The sequence below is a fragment of the Botryllus schlosseri genome, chromosome 6 (assembly GCF_051294905.1).
Source record: "Botryllus schlosseri isolate E-star chromosome 6, Bs_hap1, whole genome shotgun sequence".
Lineage (NCBI taxonomy): Eukaryota > Metazoa > Chordata > Ascidiacea > Stolidobranchia > Styelidae > Botryllus > Botryllus schlosseri.
The window spans coordinates 16,838,837-16,858,274 of NC_137241.1; the positions used below are offsets into that span (position 1 = coordinate 16,838,837).

The window sequence follows — 19,438 nt, forward strand, 5'->3', positions numbered from 1 at the left end:
AGGAATAAATACAACATCGTGAACACAGCCATGGAATTACTATTCAAAAACAATAAGTCGAAATACGTACAATGTCCTGAACGAAATTTGCGATGTGCATTAGGTTGTGATACCAAATTCGTGCCAAGCACGATACATTGTGCGTGTTCTTCAATGATTCAATGCAGCCACAACTGACTTCATGATTCATGTTTTGGCAGCACATGATGTTCCCCTAATCACGCACTCTCTTGACTCCGTTATATGCTTCATATGCTACATATGTCCGCACACATTGCGAAAAGGAATGCGTTGAGGCATTGATATAGCCTACCTCTCTTGTACAGTATTTTATTTGTTCTTATTGGTATTATCACCAAGTCATAAATATGAATTCCATTAGGCGAATAGTTATCAGAAACCATATGTCCGCACCGCATTTCTAAATCATGATTGTGAGTTTAGGCAGTGCAATCGTAAAAAAACATGTGCAATTTGTAAGAAAACAATGATAATAATTACGAACACAGTATAGCTCTATTCAATTAACATGATTGGTCTTGTCACAGATGATTGCCGAGTAAACAAAACAACCTTTACAATGAGTTGGTTGTGTTTCCAAAGTTGATACACTTGTATGTTGTGAATTATGCTATATCACAAACAGTCGATTAAAAACAGCCTAGAAAAACCCAAGGATGTGCAGATGCGATCCTCTATGCTGAATGTAAAAATATATATAATCAGAATAATTAGAAATTTAGCGTCCTGCAATTAGTACGTAACTACCGCTATATCTAAGTACGTTTGCATTGACTTTACGTCGAAGATAGGAAGATGAAGTTGGATTGGAGGTAATGGTATACAAATTTTGACAGGATCCGCATTGAATTTACGGTTTTTTTAGAAGCAGAATTATGATTTAAAAACATACTTTCTGCTCATCCATGTTACTTTCCGAGGTAAAAACATAAATACACCGGAAAAATATTAATTACAATACTAATTGATTGCTACGTTGTGATGGTATCGCTGTCAAAATGAATCCGATGCGATAAAAATTTTGGAACAGATAGACTTGAATGAGGTGCCGATAACGAACTGAACACCGATGTCAAACGGCAACGATATCTCCCGAATCCATTAGATTCTGTTCGTCTTTATATTCTTGCATATCGAATGATGATTGAGTCTGCGGCGAGACGGGCTCTGGGGTCCGTTGCTTTTTATTTCTCTTCTCGGTAACCAAGTCCTGTAGAGCCCGGATGTATTCGATTGCGGAACGTAAAGTCTCCACCTACAAAGAGTAATAATAGGGTACAAACATGATCGTGTGTTTCGTGTGGCAAATATGCCTCTGTTGAAAATATTACAAAATCGGCTAGAAGCGAAGAGGTACAATGGCGTATGTATACGAAAGGGGCAAATGCGCTGTTCCGCCACTCAAGTCACAGACTATAGGTATCGACATTGTGAAGTATTTATTGATTTCATTACAATATATCTGCTATGTCATGTTATTGATGAGATCCTCCCCTCCTCCATGTCCAGAATACGCCCAGGAACTATATGGAGTATTCCAGTTCTATACTCGTGACTGCGTGACTTCGTATACTGTAGCCGTAACATGTCGTATCGCCCTGGACCGTGGATAATAGTATCATATAGATAATAGTATATTGTATCATTGTTATCACTGATCATAGCGGTTTTAATCTAGGAAATAGCAACACCTTTATTCGCAAACAATAGAATTGCCCAAAATACAATGATTGGCCGGTCGAATATAGGTATGAGCGGCTAAAACAGTGTCGCTAATGACGATATAAATTGGCATATTTCTATGTTCCCTTTGCTTTAGTCGTGATATGGAGTTAGAACTGCATGTGCATGCGTTGTGACGATTTCAAGAGATATAACTGTAAACGCGGAACCTTGGAATTTGGCTTAATGTTAAACAAATCTCGATTCTGTTTTATCTGGAGTCCGGGAACCTTTTGAGTCGGAAGTGACACAGCAGTGAGACCACAGATATTTGAGTTATATATTGCATAATGCATAGCCTATAACGGTTCAGCATTGTCGTTTTAGCTTCCGTGAATAACTAATTTTTGGTCCATGTTCCCATAAAACCTTGAACTCAGTATGATGCACTTTTATGCACTCTCGAAATTGGGTGTCGATGTTACTTACTTGTTCCTAGTGGTAGCTAGAGTGAAACCAAAGCACCCAGAAGGACGGTGATAATGTGGGTCAGACATGGGGTAATCGCGATTAGTAATCGTAATCGATTACGACGATTACAGCATTTTCAAGTAATCGTAATCGCAATCGATTACATTCGAAAAAATTCCGAAGTAATCGTAATCGTAATCGACTACTTCGCATATTTAATCGATTTCTTTGTGAAAGAACGATTACTTTTTATTTGTACGACGACTGTGACATAAACTGAACATTCGTTAACAAGCAAGAGATATTATACCAGTTATTGAGTCACAAACGTCTGATTTTCAAATGCCATTGCTCATTATTCCGTCAGAAGTAGCCTATTAGCTGTGCTCGTCTTTGCGTAAGAAGTATCCAGCACATTCCACACTGATAGTAAATAGATAGTCGATGTACATTAGTGTGATTGTAAAACACCCACCATTCAGTATATCGGGTAATCAATATATTTCAGACGCCACTACCTCGCTGCAGGATAATTAATCACGTCTCTGCCTAGTTTAAAATAGCAACTTTTGTATTGATGTTTGGTTATGCTTAGTTAAACGCAATTTGACCGTTTCTGCTTGGCGAGCAGTAGGCCTATGTGCTGGTACGAGCGTACACCAGACAAAGATTTGAAATTTTGTACTAATCAAATAAAATATTACGGTTTCCACAACAAAGCATTAAAAATCAACAGCTGGTGATATATATCATAACCGGGCCGTTTTTTTGCCGTTTCTCGTAATGGCCGCTTGCATTACATTATCTGTATTAAGTTGAAGGCAGCATTTTATTTTCACCTTCTCTTATTCTCATATTATTCTACTCAAAACGGGCGTCAATTGCTATTTCACAATTCTTTACTGAAGATTTGGACCTGCCGCCATAGCCATCGGCTTATAGTATATACCATGTTACCGTGGGTTGTAGCTAGAATCAGGATCAAAACAGCAAAATCGTCCTCCACTCCAAACGTTGGTCTTGGGCCCCCAAAGGGTAGTCAATTTTTAACTTGAAGATTTAATTTCGTCAATAACATTGGTAATTGCATTATATTGCATTTTTAATCCTATCTCAGCCTCCGAAGGTCAGACTTACCTGAAGAGCAGGGGGCGCGTAATCCATAATTATAACATCTGGTATCTTGCAATAATTACTGTAGTGCATGTTGTTAATTCGTGACCTCCGGTCTGTTATATAGTCAAAAGATATTGTAGTGGCCCAAACTTAGCAGACTAAAAGAAAAACTTTCGTGAGACGCACACACAAATTGTCATGTCTAATGCTCTGTGGGTGCCTGCGGGGCATTTGCATCGTGGGCTCAGATTGGAAGGACCGGACTGTTAGTCACGCCCACCCAGCGCAGCTATTGACAATGGACACATACCCCAAATTTCGGCCAACGTCTTTCTTTGATAGCACACTTCGTAGAGTCGCATGTTGGCCTAAACTGCATATGTCTTTTGGTGTGTCGGGGCGCGGTATTGACTGGCACCATAATGCCTATTACTATGAGTTATGCATCCTTTATTTCTTGAGGGGAGACGTTTGCATTTCGAAATCAAGCTATCTAGAGACATTTAAATGGCAAAGCTCAAAGAGAATTTTCAAGTTAATGAAATCTGTCGAGAATACGCTGTAATTTATGTTGGTTCACGAAATACTTTTGAGTCCCCTCCGAGCACGCTCCGCATCCTATTGGAGCATTTGGGGTGCAGCAGTTATGGACCTGGCAATAATGCAAATCATTGGGTGCGATAAATCGTCCTTTATAAAATGGGCAATCTGTGCATTGTGACGTAACAAGCAAATGTCACATCTGTTTTAAAGAAATATGTTATCTCATTAGGCCTTTTCAGCGCAATCCATGTATTGTCTTCCAATATAACTACTAAGATGCAAAATAAATGTAATCGTGAGTAATCGTGATTACTTTTCCAATGTAATCGTAATCGTAATCGACTACTTCCTGATTTTGCTGTAATCGTAATCGTAATCGTAATCGCGTGATTCCGAAGTAATCGTAATCGCAATCGATTACATTCATGAAGTAATCACCCCATGTCTGATGTGGGTTATGAGCATGCTCGACATTTTCTGTCCCGAGGGGATATGTAATGGAAGTATTTCCTACACTGAAATCTCAACATTAGTAACAAATGTGCTGGATAATATAAGCATTTTTCAATCTACTCAAAATTGTTCCGCGGGCCGGATGCGGCCCCCGGCCGCATGTTTGACACCCCTGGTGTAGAGTCTAGATCTATCTATATATATATGGAGTCGAGGTCACATAAATTTTGTGACTCCCTTTAGAGTTGGATTTTGGGACGCGTACTTGTTGGAGTCGGAGTTTGTAGAAATGCTACGACTACTTAAACGAAATGTATTTGCATAGGAGGACACTTCTGCCAAATCGGGAAAGTTACTCCATCGAAACCGAAAACAGTCGATTTTGCAACATTTACTGGAAATTTTGTTTAGTTGACTAAAAAAAAGGTCATCACCTTCATTCGACCCCCATTTTTTTGCTCAAATATAGTGATGTTGACTTAAAAAAGGTCGTCAATTTCGTTCGTCTCCCGAATGAACCGCTACAACTTCCATGTTTTCTATTTCCCGTCAGTTATGCTGATTTTCAGTTGAATTACCAAGAAGGAAGACATTTTGAAAAAACCTCAAAAAGGAGGACAAATCCTCCTAAAGGAAAAGGTATGGTGACCCTAATTTACAGAAATTTATGATTAGGAGTTCCGTGAAGAAAATATTACTAGTCGGAGCCTCATCAGCCGGAGTCGGTATATTGAAAATGCCTGGATTCTCAGTCAGAGTTGGAGTCGATGGTAAAATGAATCGACTTCTCGGCCCAGGTTATCACACAAGTTGCATTCTGATTACTGTATATAAATTACATATATCTATGTTATCAGAACGGGAAAATCTTCACATAACGATACTAGGCGTAATATGTAATAACATCATAAAAATATGCAATGTACCTTACTAATTTTGTTTCCTTTGCTCCCTTGTGGCACTCTCTGGCGAAGGCTGTCAAAGGCTAAATTTACGTTTTTGATCCTTTTGCGTTCCCTGGCATTGCGCCTCGCAACGCTTCCCGACTTTCGAGTAGCAGCACCATCGCCATCTTCAATGATTTCACTTTCCGCCACCATGAAGACGTTGCTATTAGGGCAACTGGAAACTAGAGGATTAACGATTTCATTGTCCGAATCGAAATGTTGATTTGTAACGCCGTGGGAGCTGCACGTGAGGTTTTGGTGAATATTGTGACGACACAATGTAGCATGTTCGTACAATTGGTTATGCTGATGCTCACCATAGCAGCAGCTACATAAGTCAGTCCCGGGATCCTGTTGCTGTGAAAGTGATGATTGTGGGTAGCTGATAAAATCGCCCACTTGTGAGTACTGGCCACAAAAACCTTCCGCTTTAGAGTTTCGGATGTACATCTCGACGTGACGTCTATCGAACGGTCGTTGTTGTTGTTGTTGTTGTTGGTCTTCTTCACACACATATTCAGAGCGAAGCATTTGATCACGGAGTCCGTAACAGACATCTTCTTGGTGTTGATAACATATATTTCCGAGAACTGCTTGAGTGTAACTTCCAGGCATGTCTGCGATACTGTCCCTTTGAGGCGAGGACGGGAGAATGTAGTTTTGCGTCGTGTGTTTGGTGGATTCACCAGCGCTCAAGCAAACAAACTGACTGGATACGTCCATTGATTCAGATTCTGAAGCTGGGGGCATGCTATATCTGTGAATATAATTGGACATCGACATTATATAGTACACAATCATTTTACCGTAACGTTTAATTGCATATTGCTAACGATTGGATATAAAAGATATCTGAATATATTCGACGGGTAAACTGAAATCTCCGGAAACTGCTAAATGAAGTTTATCCATTGAGGGTTCGGATTCGGGACATGTATAAATGACTCGGATATTCCAAAGAACACGATCATTCCCGCCCAAACTAATATGCTATATAGCCCGTAATAAAAAGTATTCCGCATGCTTTGCAATGACAATCATGTTTCTTGCGGACTACAGGCACATAAAAATAGCTTGCGAAATAATAATTCAGCTCGACATTCCATTTATTGGTAACGTTAGCGTATGGACTCATCAATCTCATTCTACTGGGTAAGTTTACGTCATAATCTGTCACCGTTTTAAATCCGTGCCAAGCGCTTTTTGTCTAATAGATTGTTACGAAATATTCATGCAAGTCTGCACGACGCCGTGTATCCCCATCACCTATTTTATTGTTACCAATATTATCTCGAGCCATTTCTCATTTATGCCATTGTGCGGTACGCATGCGACGCACAGGTTTACAAAAATATTACCGGGAATATATTAATATCCTAAATATTCAAATGGAAATACTCATTTTCAGCAAAATAAGATCTATATTATTACTACTGAAAAGCGCATATAAAAAGCGTCCAATTTGAGTGTTCCATAATTTCATATTAATGTGAAAACTAAACCTGCTACATTCGTTGCGTCTGATCTAACTCTGTAGATTGTGAAGTCATTTCAATCTAAACGTATTATATTTTGGTGCATACATTTTGGCCATGCCCTCTATTTCTGCCTCATCATACATAACATAACATCAACAGCCATATCTAGTTAGTAAACCCCACAAGACAGACTGCGGTCTCTACCAGGGATCATTCATTCATATATATACTCATCCCTCCATCAAGGAATCCGAACCACGCATCCACGACAAATCGTCGCACATTACATAGTTTGCTATGATTTCTATTCCTTCCCAACGAAATAATAGACCGTGTCCAATCTATTAATTATACATGACTTGTTTTTTTGTTACTGTTTCCTTGAAATCTGGGGCGTGCCGATTGACAACGTAGGCATTATCGCCTTGTAGCCAATATTGCAAGAGGAAACGGATACGGGGTAATCGGTATGTCACTTAAATTACTGTAGCTTATTCTAATCTATAATAACCAAACATAGACATGAGCGTTTCTAAAGTCTTTCCGTGACACGAGCCATGGAGTAATCGTAAGCAGGTGTGTTTGCATCACTTCCTTTAGTTCTTATATGTTCTTACTGAAAATGATTCATTTGCTACATGCAATCCATGTATCGCTTGCAGTAATTGTTGAGATCGGTAACAAGTCACCTCAAATTATATTAAAGGCAAATGAGCTACTACATGACTCAGTCCGCAGCAAATTTCACGATGAAGTATTTCGCAAATAGAAAATTCAACTGGTGCTAATGTCGCTATATGGGAGAACTTTCTGTTCACATAAACATGAGAACTTGGTTAAAACTTTGTTTAAACAGTAGTCCATCTACGCGCTAAGTGTTGAATATTCACGTTGTAAAGCAATGACCTCCTCAGATTCTGCACACCTCTCAAATTAACTAGAAACTTGCGACACACTAGAAATGCACTGCTGTCGATATCATGTCGAAAAACGCCATGTTTATATAAATGAAACTTGCTAAAAAAACTTCGTACGGCCTTGAATAAACAGATCAAAGTCGGACAAAAGCGGACATCGATAAATGGATGTAATCTACAGCTTTAATTTTCTGAACTATCACCGCCGACAAAATGATTTTGACAAGTTATTAGAAGGTTTTGTGAAATTACAGACGCATTGACTCTTGAGCTATGTGATACATCAAACACCAAATGCATGCGTCTGCTTACATCAATGAATCCACTATATGGATATATGCCTTGCCCCTTTCCTTCCATTATTTCCATAATCCCCTGCGCATATTCATTTCTATGATAGACTAACCACTGTCCAATAATTCTATAAAACATCACTTCTCAACGAAACATGTTTGCTGCATAAAATGTTGAATCAGAAGCCGAAGAATTCATTTAGCGAACCCGAACTCTGAGTCAATTTTGTTAAAAACCAATTCCTTAGAATTCCGATATCTTTGGATTTGAAATATTTGCTAACTTATCCACATATATGACAGCTAATGATCACGTCTCGATACGTTTATTATGCGCAACAATGGGGTAAGTGGCATCGACAGGGCAACAAAAACAACATTCACCAATATAGCATTGTTATTGAATTAATGGACCCCGGTGGCACGGTCGCCATATGCTTAGATAATGGAATAAGGAAGAATATTGATAATAGTTCATTTAATTCCGGGTGAAATCAGCATGTTGACATATACAGTCGATGGCGTCGACGCTTCATTGTTGAAAAGGTACGGCTGACCTTTGTAAGATCAACTGCTTCGGACGCCATTTTGTAAGTGTTCTTAGCGTAAGCCGATAAGACAATCACGAATGATAGAAAATGATCTCATGTGACGCTATCGGTGATACGATCGAAACCAGCATCATCATATTTTCAGATTCTCTTTAACTTTAACATGTCTCGTGAATATAGCTTGTACGATGTACGATCCACGCAAGCGGAGTCTTACAAAAGCCTGGAACGAAAACGGGCCGTGCTAAAAGTCCGCAGCTCAGGAAATATAATTAAGAATAGACCAATATAGTCGAAACTCCATAAATAATAAACCGACAACAGCCTATACTAGTTCTTCTCAAGTGTCTTTGCCTTACAACCCCTTATCCTAATATTTGCTGGCCAGGCTCTTTATTCGACTATAACTAGATATTGATAGCACTGTTGAATGCAATGGATAAATCTTTCATTTTCTATCGCTATCGCGACCAAATCATATACGCACTCCCCAATAAAACGCAGTAAATCAATGCCTCGGCTAGTATACTTATATTCCGATACCAAGCTCTATACAGCCGATTGCAAGTGATACTTCAAGCGTCACTAATCCATTTCTGGGGATCCGATAATAATGCCTGATTACTGTAACGATATAGCATTGTTTGACACTACCATCGAAATTGCATTAGAAAACGATCGAAGGATGATAAAGTCGCGCGCCGATTAGTACGTGCGCGCTCCAATTTGTAGTAATGTATGCTTGTCAACAAATTTGCTGCAACCAGGCGGTGCATCGTAATCATATAATTGAACAAATGGTTATTGTCTCTTAAGAACTACTATATGTTATTTAGAAGCCTTAATTATGTGGTGTAAATCCACATATATTGCGCAATCATTATTCAACTGGGGTTGGTTAATTAACTATATTTAGATTCGCATTCACATAAAAGTACATATGACATGAGTTGCGATTACTGGCGGATACTTCGGGGCCTATCATATCTATATTCTACGAACGATATTCTTAGCCCCGATACTACACATCCATCTCAATGCTTCAGAAAATGCAATGCATAAACTCCCCGTATTATAATTAGGCCTACCGATGTTTAAGGCCTTGATCTATCGAATAGGTATAGATACGGTGTTCCCTATCATATATAAAAATTGCTGTACCTGAAAGGAAAACGCCTCATTTTTATACCATAATGGCAATATTAGATTCCAAATATCAAAATTAATTTGGTCTGTAAACACTCGGGCTAGTGAATGGGGGTTGCTATAACCTTTTGCATTAGTTAATATTGGAAGTACTGTAAGTACGTAATGTTATAATGCAGTTAGATGTTAGATGATGAAATGCGCCATAAAAGTTTGTGCAAGGCACGGTTACTCGAATGCAAGAAGCCCGACCAAAATCTGTAAAAAGTTGTAAAATTCCATCTGGTATGCTCAGAGATATAAATAAACAATGTATTCACGAATAACAAAACAGTGCCCCGCGCTTATTCAATAGAAGTCATCATATGTAATAAGTACCTGCGAGAATCACTTATCACTTACACTGATTAAATCGACACCGCCACGCGTTCGTCGCAATACACAAGTGGTATATTGTGACAATTCGGTCATTATCCTGTGCAATCTCTATCCCTGTCTTCTACCATCGAGTGTCAAGAAAGAGGTTATGACGTATTAATGCATGGGAAGCTACCCGTCCCATTTTATACTTCGAATATGTCCTTGGAAATCTGTCAATCATGTCTGAATACTGCACGTAATACGAAATCGCAATAACATGTTGCGACATTATGCCATAATACCGGACTAACACGACTGTTTTTTATCTTTTAAGGATAATCTTACCACGATTTTTCTTCTAATGTTGCCAGAATCAGCGTAAAAACGCATGACGGATCTGTCAACAATATCTTCACGGTCATCGCTTGCTGGCCTTTTTTCAAATTATCTATCCATTATGAGCAAAACAAATGCACATGACGTGTCCCATCGCGTTAGTGTCATCCAGTAAATCCCTTATAGAAAGTATGGCATATTCTGTTATTGTGTATCTCAATTTATCTTCATGCTCATCAATCCAAACTGCCGGCCACTCGATGAAACGAGTCGCGTGTGATGTTTCTATTGTCACGTGGACGTTGACAAACTTGGATATTCAATCCCTGAGAATTGATGAGGTGCAAAACAGATTTCTCCAGGCTCACGCTAATAAATACCACACGCCTCGTCAATTCCGCATGGTAATAGTTTGTAAATAGGCAGTTGACTTGTCGCAAGGCCTCGCTTTGATAGCATTGTATTGTGAATAGACGCACTGATCTCACTATAATAGAATTTTGTCACCATTAATTCCAACGATATGACAAATAACATGCGACCGAATAATGAAACGCATCATTTATATTATTTTATTGATCGAAAGGCTGTTTGCTTTGCGTCAGCATCGCACTTATTTTGTCACGGGGAAAATGGTCGGCTTACTTGCCTTTTCTTTCCCGAAGTTTATAATTGAACTGCAACTCTTACTTGTCCTTGTTCAACATTGGGGTTTCTGTGCACACGGGGTCGAAGTAACAGAAATTACAAATACCACATTATTTGAGCGGTCGCAAAGGTCTCATCTTGCTACCGAAAAGTACCGCGCATGTACATCCAGATCAACAAGCTTGACAGTGTAGATTCGGTGATTTCATGCCTCAATAGTCTGACTTATAAACTTGACTCTTCAACGAAGAAGGCATAAACAAGGATGCTTCAAGCCATGAGATGAAGTGTGTAAAGGACGATTGTTTTTTTCATGTCAAAATAAGTTAAAATTTTGTCAAAATTGTAGCGTTAGGTCAAAAAATTGTCAAAATTGTTTACAAAGTCAATATTTTTTTGCAACCTGCATTTTATTGTAGATGTTTGCAATGTCGGTAAACTTATCATTTGACATTTTACAGCTTGTAGCCTACATCTTAGGCTTACCGTTGTATACCACCCATTGTTAGCTCATTGTGAATCATAAACGGTCAAATGAAACAAATAGTCTGACATGGTGTTATGCTCAACGTACCGTAATATCCAAACTGAAACAAGGCTGCGTGAGCATTGGTTCTTATATCAAGAAGCACATGATGAAAAATTGTGATGTAGACAACATTGCCAGAATGAAGCAACACGGTGTGTCACCAGCAGTGTACGAAGAGCTTCAGTGTTGCTAGCCAGCAATTGCTGCTGTTGGACGTTCTTTCCACATTCTTGGCAAGCTACTTAGTAAATAGTATAGGACGGACACTTTCTACCCGAGAATGTAGGAAAGTATCTTTCGTTGTACCACAATATTTTTTACTTATTTTTACCATAATGCGTGATGTAGCTACTGGAATTCTTCATAGTGTTTGTTCCAGATTTCGTTAAAACAAAGTTTTTTTATGCGAAAATTTGTCAGAGATTAAGTCAAAAAAGTTTTTTCCGGCCATACTACTTCGTAAGGACAGACAATTCCAACCAGGAATGAAGATAAGTAGTACAATTCTAACATTATGTGCGAAAACATCTAATTTGCATACGTGAGGTCAAAATGTTGTCAAAATTAAGTTTTTTGATGTCAAAAAATTGATTTTTTAGATCAAAATCGTCCGTTTTTTAGATTAAAAAAATCCCACTAGTAATAAGAATTATCATTACCAGATCTGTACTGCAGTAGAGTAGACGGGTGTATAATGTATATATACCAAGAATGAACAGAAGTCTTGAAAACTTAAAGAGCTACACCGGCAGTAGCAATAACGGGAATAGTGTGTAAGAGAAACTTTATAAAGCAGACCATATCAGGCCAGCACATTATTTTCGTGCAGGGTTGTTAACAAGTCACAAGGTTCCGAATCACAAGTCAATCTTACTTTTATAGTTTTGACTCAGGTCAAGTCTTGTCTTTGTTAGCTCCCGGCCGAGTCAGGTCCGAGTCCAAGTCAGGGACCAAAGGAGCGAGTTCGAGTCATAGTGTTGCGACTCAAGTCCGAGTCCAATTCATTGTGTTTATTATCGAGCTCAAGTCAGGCTCAACTCATGCACTTCTTTAAAACTGTTAATCTATTCACTTTTTGCATTGTAAACACGATTATTCAAACATATATGACAGTTTTGGACCTATTTATCTGATACACGACACTTGAATCATTAATACAGAATGTTATGAGTCATATAGGCTATGACTTGGCCGAGTCATGCGCAGTGACTCGAGTACAAGTCGAGTCAATCAATTGACGGAGTGACTCAATTCGGTTCAAGTCATTTGACTAGAGTCAAATCAAGTCAACAAGTAATTGTGGCTTGTGTCCAACTCAATTCCAGTCATGACTCAAGTCATTACAGCCGTGTGCGACACACGACATGGCTAACATTCTACAAAAAACATATTAAATAGTATCTGAAATTAGGTACTGATATTGATCAAAAGTGGCAAGACAACCATATACTTCGGTGCTATTATGAAAAGTAGCAGAATTTCGTTGCTTTGTAAAATATTTACCCGCCACGTTGTAATCATGAGAGGCGTCTGCCAAGTTAGAAACGTTGGAAATAATTTTTAGTCCAGATCAGACCCCTGTCATGATATGTCTTCTGACCAATTTTTATCTTAAAATATCATGCAACACACACAGTACATGCGAAGATATAATACGCACTGGCGCAGATCATAAATCAGTACCTGTGCCACCCCGAGAAATCCCCAATATCGCCATCTAGAGCACTGAACATCGAATAATTATAAACTGCCGTCATTTGGATCACCATTTCACCCGTCAATATTTTCACATCCGCATATGATCACCGCGGAGACGGGCTTGGATATCAAATGCTAGAAATATATACAATGTTGCATTTTGATTTTTTTAACAGTTTTACTGTTTACTGTAACTTTAGGGCAAATTCAAAAATATGTGATATCACAATGATTCACAGAATCATCGAAAAAATAGAACGACTGTCTAGATTGCATATAACAACTTGAGGCGGTCTTGAGCAGTTGAATTCCTTATCCCATATTTTGGTCGCTATGACGTCATAAAAGCAAATGGGGCGTTACTTACCCTGCAACATATGCTAATCATATGACGCATCCAGTTCGTCACCCATTATTTAGTTCCGACCGAACTGCATAATTCCTGGCGGTTCGATGTTCATCTAGGCCCCCACTTACCACGTAACCCATTTCTTCCAAAAGCCTAGGACGAAAGTGGGCTGCGCTAAAAGTCGGCAGCTCAGAAAGCATAAAAAACGAATATCGAGCTGCTCCACAATGACCAATGTAGCCGAAACTCAAAGCCAACGTAACAACCCCGTATTTTAGTACCGACTTAGTTGTATAAGACCACATTACATGTACGTACAATGTACCTGTACATGCAGGACCGTAACAGCACTTCGTCAGCCCCCCAAAAAACGTTAGTCTTGGCCCCCCATTGGGTTATAAACCAAACTTCTGTGGGGATTCGCCCCCCAGACTTCCATCACGTTAGTCGTATTTCCCGGGATTTATCACCAACAATTATTGTGCTGTTTAGTGAGACACGTTACTTCGCCTAAACGAGCGTAGAGCGAAAAAATTTCAACAATTCATGATTGAATCGGTCAATATGATCGGGAATTCCATATATCAATTTTTTATCCTCCCTGCTCACGTAATCAGATTCCCCGGTAGAGCTGAATGAGGTGTCTTGGAAACTGTAGGACCCGTAAATAATAATGAAACATATTCGTGCGGTATAATAACTTTATTACATGATGTTGTTTCGTGACCTCCTGTCTGCTATGTCAAAAGATATTGAAATCGCCCAAACGTATACTAAACTAAAAGGCGCACACGATTTCAAATTGGTATTTCTTCACTGGCGATTAAATTTTCCTTGCGGGTAGGCATGTGTCTAGTGGGGTTCAGATTTCCGGAACAGGAACATTCGGCGCCAGCCACTGAGGCGCCTATGAACAATTAAACATACGCCTATGTAATTTAGGGATGGTGTGAACCAGTGAACGTGAGGTTCAAGTTCGCGTTCTGTGTGTGAACCTCGTAAATTTAGAGGTTTACGTTCACAAACGAACCATGGTAGGTTCTGCACTGAGAACCTTTTTCATATATTACAATTTTCATCAGCCCCCCCAAAACGTTGGTCTTGGCCCCCCATAGGGTGATATAACGGACTTGTGGGGGGCGAAGCTCCCAGACCCCCCTCGGGCTATACACTTTTTACCGCTACTTATCATCAACGTTGGGTGTCTGTTTTATGAGTAAGCTTTTCTATACCCTAAAGGCGCGAGGCGCGAAAATTTTCTATAATTCACGATTGAATCGGTAAATAGAATCGGAGATTGCATATATATTGCTATCAATTTTTATCCTCTCTCTGCTCACGTAATCATATTTACCGGTAGAGCTGAGTGAGGTGTGTTTGAAAAGGTAAGACCACTCAATAATAATTTATCATCTTCGGGCGTATACACGTTGGCAGGAACGAAACAGCACTTCGTCAGGCCCCACAAAAATTTGGTCTTGAGCTCCCGTAGGGTGATAAACCGACCCCCCATCACGTTGTTCGCTTTTGCCACGAAATTATATGTACTATTCAGTGAGCAAGCGCGAAGCGCGAGAATTTTCAATAATTCATGATGAAATCGGTCAATAAGATCGGAAATTGCATATATATTGCTATCAATTTCTTGCCCTCTCTGCTCACGTATTCAGATTTACCAGCAGAGCTGAGTGAGGTGTCTTGGAAACTGTAGGGCCCGTAAATAATAATTAAACATCTTCGGGCAGGCGGACCCGTTGGTATGACTTCGTCACATGATGGTATTTCGTAACCTCCAGTCTGCTATACATAAAAAAAGAATCGCATAAACGCACTAGACTAAAAGACGCACACGATTTCAAATTGGTATTTGTTCACTGGCATCTATTTTTCCCTGTGGGATGGTATTTGTCTTGTGAGGTTCAGATTGCCAAGACAGGAACATTCGGCGCCAGTCATTTAGGCGCCTATGGACAATCAAACGTATATGTATTTGTATATATACAACGAAGTTTTCGGTCAGCATAAGGGCAGTCCTTTTCGGCCAAGGTTTTCTCGCTGCCGACCGTTCTGGCACACTTATTGGAGTCGCATGTTACATGGTCTAAAACTTTATGTCTTGGTGCGTCGAGTGCGGTAGTGGCCAACACCGATATGCCCATTTGTATAAATCTTGCGTATATTTTCTTGGGGGAAGAGAACCCAATAATCACGATATTTGGCAACTTGAAATCGCAATTTTGAAAAAGCTGAGTAAATTTTCAAAAAATACTCCATAATTTATGCTAATTCACAAAATAATTTTGGGCCTCCTTTGAGCTCCCCCCCCCAATTGGGGCGTTCGGGGTGCAGCAGTTACGGTCCTGCATAGGTAGTCAGCGAATGATGCTTATTGAACCAATTAATGAAATTCATATCGTTCAAATCTAGCAGGCGTACGGATTCGATCTTGACTTCATATGTTTATTGTATCATAAAAACCAAATCGATTGGTGAGCTAGGGTGTTGGCTACTGCTGTATAACTTGTTAATGGGGTAAAATCGGTAGCAAGTATCGAAACCCGTTTCACACTCTGCTCAATATCAACGTAGCAATACTCAGACGCCGAATACATTGTCCGGTCTGGCCTATTCTCTTGCAAGTACTCTTCGAAATTGTTGGCAAAGGACGGAAGATAGTGATTTTATTGGATTAATATATCATTTGATTGCCCCCGTTGATACGTTTGGCGACGTTTAAAACGTCAATATGTAGCATTGTGGCCTAATGTGGCCGAGTCGTCGCTAGATATCGTGTACAAAAATAATACAGACTCACTTCACCGAAATATAGGGTTGGAATTAGCAAAATGTCGTCACGTGACGTCATGAGGTTCACGTTCGCGTTCACACAGAACCTTTCAAAATGATGGCCAGGACGGCGTATCATCACATCACAAATCATATGTATGAATTGAGTGTGTGTCATGACCTCCAGGGAACCCGTGAGATCGGCTCAGGGAACCTCTAGTGCAGGGGTTCTCAACCCGCGGCCCGCAGACGTTTATTTTGCGGCCCGCGACGTTTTTCATTATGAACGCAATTATTACTGACACGGTATTGTTGCACATTGAGCTGCTTAGCTCTCTTATCGCACCGTCTCTATTTCGTTTGATTACTCATTTTTGATGTGTTCTGGTTTCTTGATATATGCTCGAGTTTAGATTGTTATTGTTTTGAATCTGTATTCGGTTGGACTACGGTTCACGAGAATCCCGCTACGTATAAGTACATTTTTAAAGAGTGTTTCACTCATCGCGAATGGTTTGAACAGAAACAGGAACAAGGAATGGGAAATTAAACGGCGAGAACTGAGTTTGTAACTCTGCGTGGAAAAATGAATTTGCATTCTCAGATATAAATGGAAATCTGATGTGTCATACTTGTCGAAGAACAGTTTTCGTAAGTCGTAACGAAGCGTAGAAGCTTAAAACGATACCGCGACAGTTTCGTCAGGAGTTAAACAAATGTTACCTAGGTATCAAGCCCAGCAATCTATATTTCGAGGCATTGTAAAATTGCCGACGACGTTACAGACACATCGTTCAAAATTGCTGGGCTAAACCCAGCAGGAAATCTGCTAGAGAAGGTGTGATTTCAATAAAACTCTGCGAGTATTTGCTGTTTCCGGAACTTGGCAGCAATGACAACATCACCTGACATTTGTCGAAGCTACAGTTGTCTGGTTACACCGTGACCAAAAAGAATAGCAGCAATGTCAGTCGATCTTTTATCGAATGTTCTGAAACACGTTGTCACGTAGACTACTTTATCCTAGCATTGGATGAATTCACCGACTCCACAGACATTGCATAGCTATTTATCTGGGAGCCTTTTATCGGAGTGGACATATTTGCAGAGAAAATACTGTTTGGCAAACGTGGGAGGGGTGACAGCGAAAAACATCAACTTGAAAAAGATAACTTCTGTAACCAATGGTGCAGGGTCCTCGCCATGGAATGAAAGGAGAAGGGTTGATTGGTTTGCTCAGAAATGACCCCGAACGGCAAACTTCTTCTCATATCACTGAGAGCTCATTGCGATATTAGCCTCTGTAACGAAAAAGTTACCGTAATTTTATACATGCTCGCTCCCGCTTTGAAACAGAGAGTTCAGTTCTCTGTTGGAAGGGTTTAAAAGGTGCATACCGGCCCGTATACGACTGGTAAATAGGCTACAGTAGCCTAAATCTAATAGTAGCCCACAAATACATGGTAATAATGTTCTGCGGCCCGCAGCGTCATTTGCTGTTAAAATGCGGCCCGTTATACAAGGGAAGTTGAGAACCCCTGCCCTAGTGTTTCGTGTAACACCGGTTGAGTAATATTGGTCTGTATACGTTGTCCCGTCAGTGCATCATCAGTTGACGAATAAAACGACACGTAAAAGTGACTGACCTAATAGCAATGTGTTCTGTACATTACACGGTATATTTTTTCGCCACTGATGTTGCCGAAATCATAAACTCGGACAGTCAGTGCGATCGAAGGGAGAGAGCCTTCATCTCACATTTCCCCCGCGGGGAAGTTATGGAAATAGTATAATGCAATGAATATCGACTGTTACGCAAGCATCTGAGTCATTTCATGTTCCGGATATTACAGTCATTTCTGAAAAGTGAGCCCGCTTATACGTCACGTAGCTATATACAATGGGTACCATGTTTTCGGAATCTCCAGTGTAGAGACTGTATAATGTAATGCGAGCCTATAGCTGCCGCTTCGATAGCCATAATATCGAGAACGTAAAAATGCAGGGCCAAGCGATTCGAAATGGTTGTATTGAATGTGGGTCTCTGGATAGGCTTTAAGATCCGATTTCTTCACACGGGCATATTTGATGATGCTCATTGCGGGAACTAATTCTGCCATTTAAAATGATGACCTAAAATTGTGGACAGACGTGCACCGGCACGCATTAATGAGAAACTCAATAGTCGCAATAGCCTTCATCGTCGTACGTTTCATTAGCACTCGGGTTGGAATGAAACAGAAAATCCAGCTAGATCACTATTCGCATGTTCAGTCCATAGATAGTTTTGTAAAACTGTGAGCAACGGTTGAATGACATTACCTACGCGCAACTGCCAAACCTAACCGATAAACTTTCTGCATTGAAAGGATGCTGATCGACTGTGTCGAATAAAGCTGACGATAATTCGATTCAAAACAGCGCGTTCATAACATTACAGTTCGGCAGGCTGCGCGAAAGAAGATCGAAGATCTATTTGCGACGATAGAACATCCGCCCGAGCCTTCTAATTGCATGTTTGAATTGTGTAATTACTGCTCTCACTCTTACGCGCCGTGTATAGCCACCGCGCAATTTTGTTTATAAAACATTGATCGTTCAATCTGAGGAATATGTGGGAAGCTATGCGTCATCATCGTAAATATACTGAAAAAGAGTCTATATGCAATTTAACAGTCAGTGTGAAAATATGCAGCTGGACAAGCGACAACAAGGCGTAAAACTTGGACACCGTTCTGGAGGTCAGATCAATCTATCTTATATGACATTTTGGGCAGACATGCAAAGTGCGTGTGTTACGTACAGAGGCCAAGCTATCAGATTGTGTAGGAAAGTCGTTATCCATCCCTTTTCCTGGCTTCAAAGCAGGCGCGTTACGTCACAGTTTGATTGATCTATTCTGCATTCCGTATCGTGATGATGATTTAAACGCCATGATAGGCGCGACGGGTCGTTCATCTGAGACGTTAGTTTAGTATAGTATCAATATTCAGAGATATATATACCAAGGAACTTTCAACCATTATTGACAAATCTGTAAGAGATATCATAGCATTGCAATGTGAGTTCGGAGGATTGTAGCTATTCACTTGAGATTCATAATGTTGCTTAGTAGTAGGCTATCTGTAGCGGT

General features: G+C 39.9%; 1 protein-coding gene across 1 annotated transcript; it reads right to left on the reverse strand.

The window, feature by feature from the left end:
* Positions 1-310: 310 nt before the first annotated feature.
* LOC145441274 (uncharacterized) lies at positions 311-6,177 on the reverse strand. The gene is made up of 2 exons (XM_080319095.1): positions 5,193-6,177; positions 311-1,276 (listed from the first exon to the last, which is right to left on the reverse strand). The coding sequence occupies exons 1-2, from the start codon at positions 6,012-6,014 to the stop codon at positions 1,094-1,096; spliced, it is 1,005 nt and encodes a 334-aa protein (XP_080175221.1). The 5' UTR covers positions 6,015-6,177; the 3' UTR covers positions 311-1,093.
* Positions 6,178-19,438: the final 13,261 nt, after the last annotated feature.